Source organism: Lipotes vexillifer, unplaced genomic scaffold (genome assembly GCF_000442215.2).
Source record: "Lipotes vexillifer unplaced genomic scaffold, Lipotes_vexillifer_v1.1 scaffold892, whole genome shotgun sequence".
Lineage (NCBI taxonomy): Eukaryota > Metazoa > Chordata > Mammalia > Artiodactyla > Lipotidae > Lipotes > Lipotes vexillifer.
This window is the reverse complement of record NW_006786445.1, coordinates 794,179-794,704: the sequence shown is the minus strand read 5'-3', so window position 1 is coordinate 794,704 and position 526 is coordinate 794,179. Positions and strand designations below refer to the sequence as shown.

At 47.1% G+C, this 526-nt stretch overlaps 1 protein-coding gene across 2 annotated transcripts in view; it reads left to right on the top strand.

Moving 5' to 3' along the window:
• Positions 1-229: 229 nt before the first annotated feature.
• Positions 230-526, top strand: part of LOC103084053 (serum amyloid A-2 protein-like) — a 3,136-nt gene continuing 2,839 nt past the window's right edge. Inside the window, exon 1 of one of the 2 annotated variants that reach the window (XM_007458790.1) lies at positions 230-324. In XM_007458790.1, coding sequence (XP_007458852.1) covers positions 234-324 — 91 coding nt within the window. In that variant the 5' untranslated portion in view covers positions 230-233. The remainder of the gene's footprint in view (positions 325-526) is intronic. The other variant, XM_007458791.1, reaches the window with a different exon arrangement.

Below are 526 nucleotides of genomic sequence, written 5' to 3'. Positions count from 1 at the left end.
TAAAAGCCCGTTGCAATCCCTCACACAGGAAATCATTGGGATTCCAATGAGACACACGGAAATGAGAACTGGATCCTCTGTAATGCTATCTATCTATCGACTATATATTGAGATAAAATTCAGTGGAATTTATTTTTGGAATGCAAGGGTGTATCCACATTACAAAACAAAAACAAGAACAAAAACCCAGACCTGTCATCCTTGTTTGTGTCTGCTCATCTCCCTGCAGCAGGATGAAGCTTTCCACGGGCATCATTTTCTGCTTCCTGATCCTGGGCGTCAGCAGCCAGAGATGGGCTACATTCCTCAAGGAAGCTGGTCAAGGTAAGGATCAAAAGATGGGTCAGGGGAAGGATGCATCTGCAGCTCCCAGGATTCACCTGAGCAGAGGTCACATCCCCACAGGGCAAAGGCCATAAGAGGGGGAAAAAAGGAGCTTGGTTTCCGTGATAGCACTTCCCCAGGTTTTTCTGGCCAGCTTTGCACCCTTGGGATTCCCAAGCCTGAGTTCACATTGAGTTTGGGC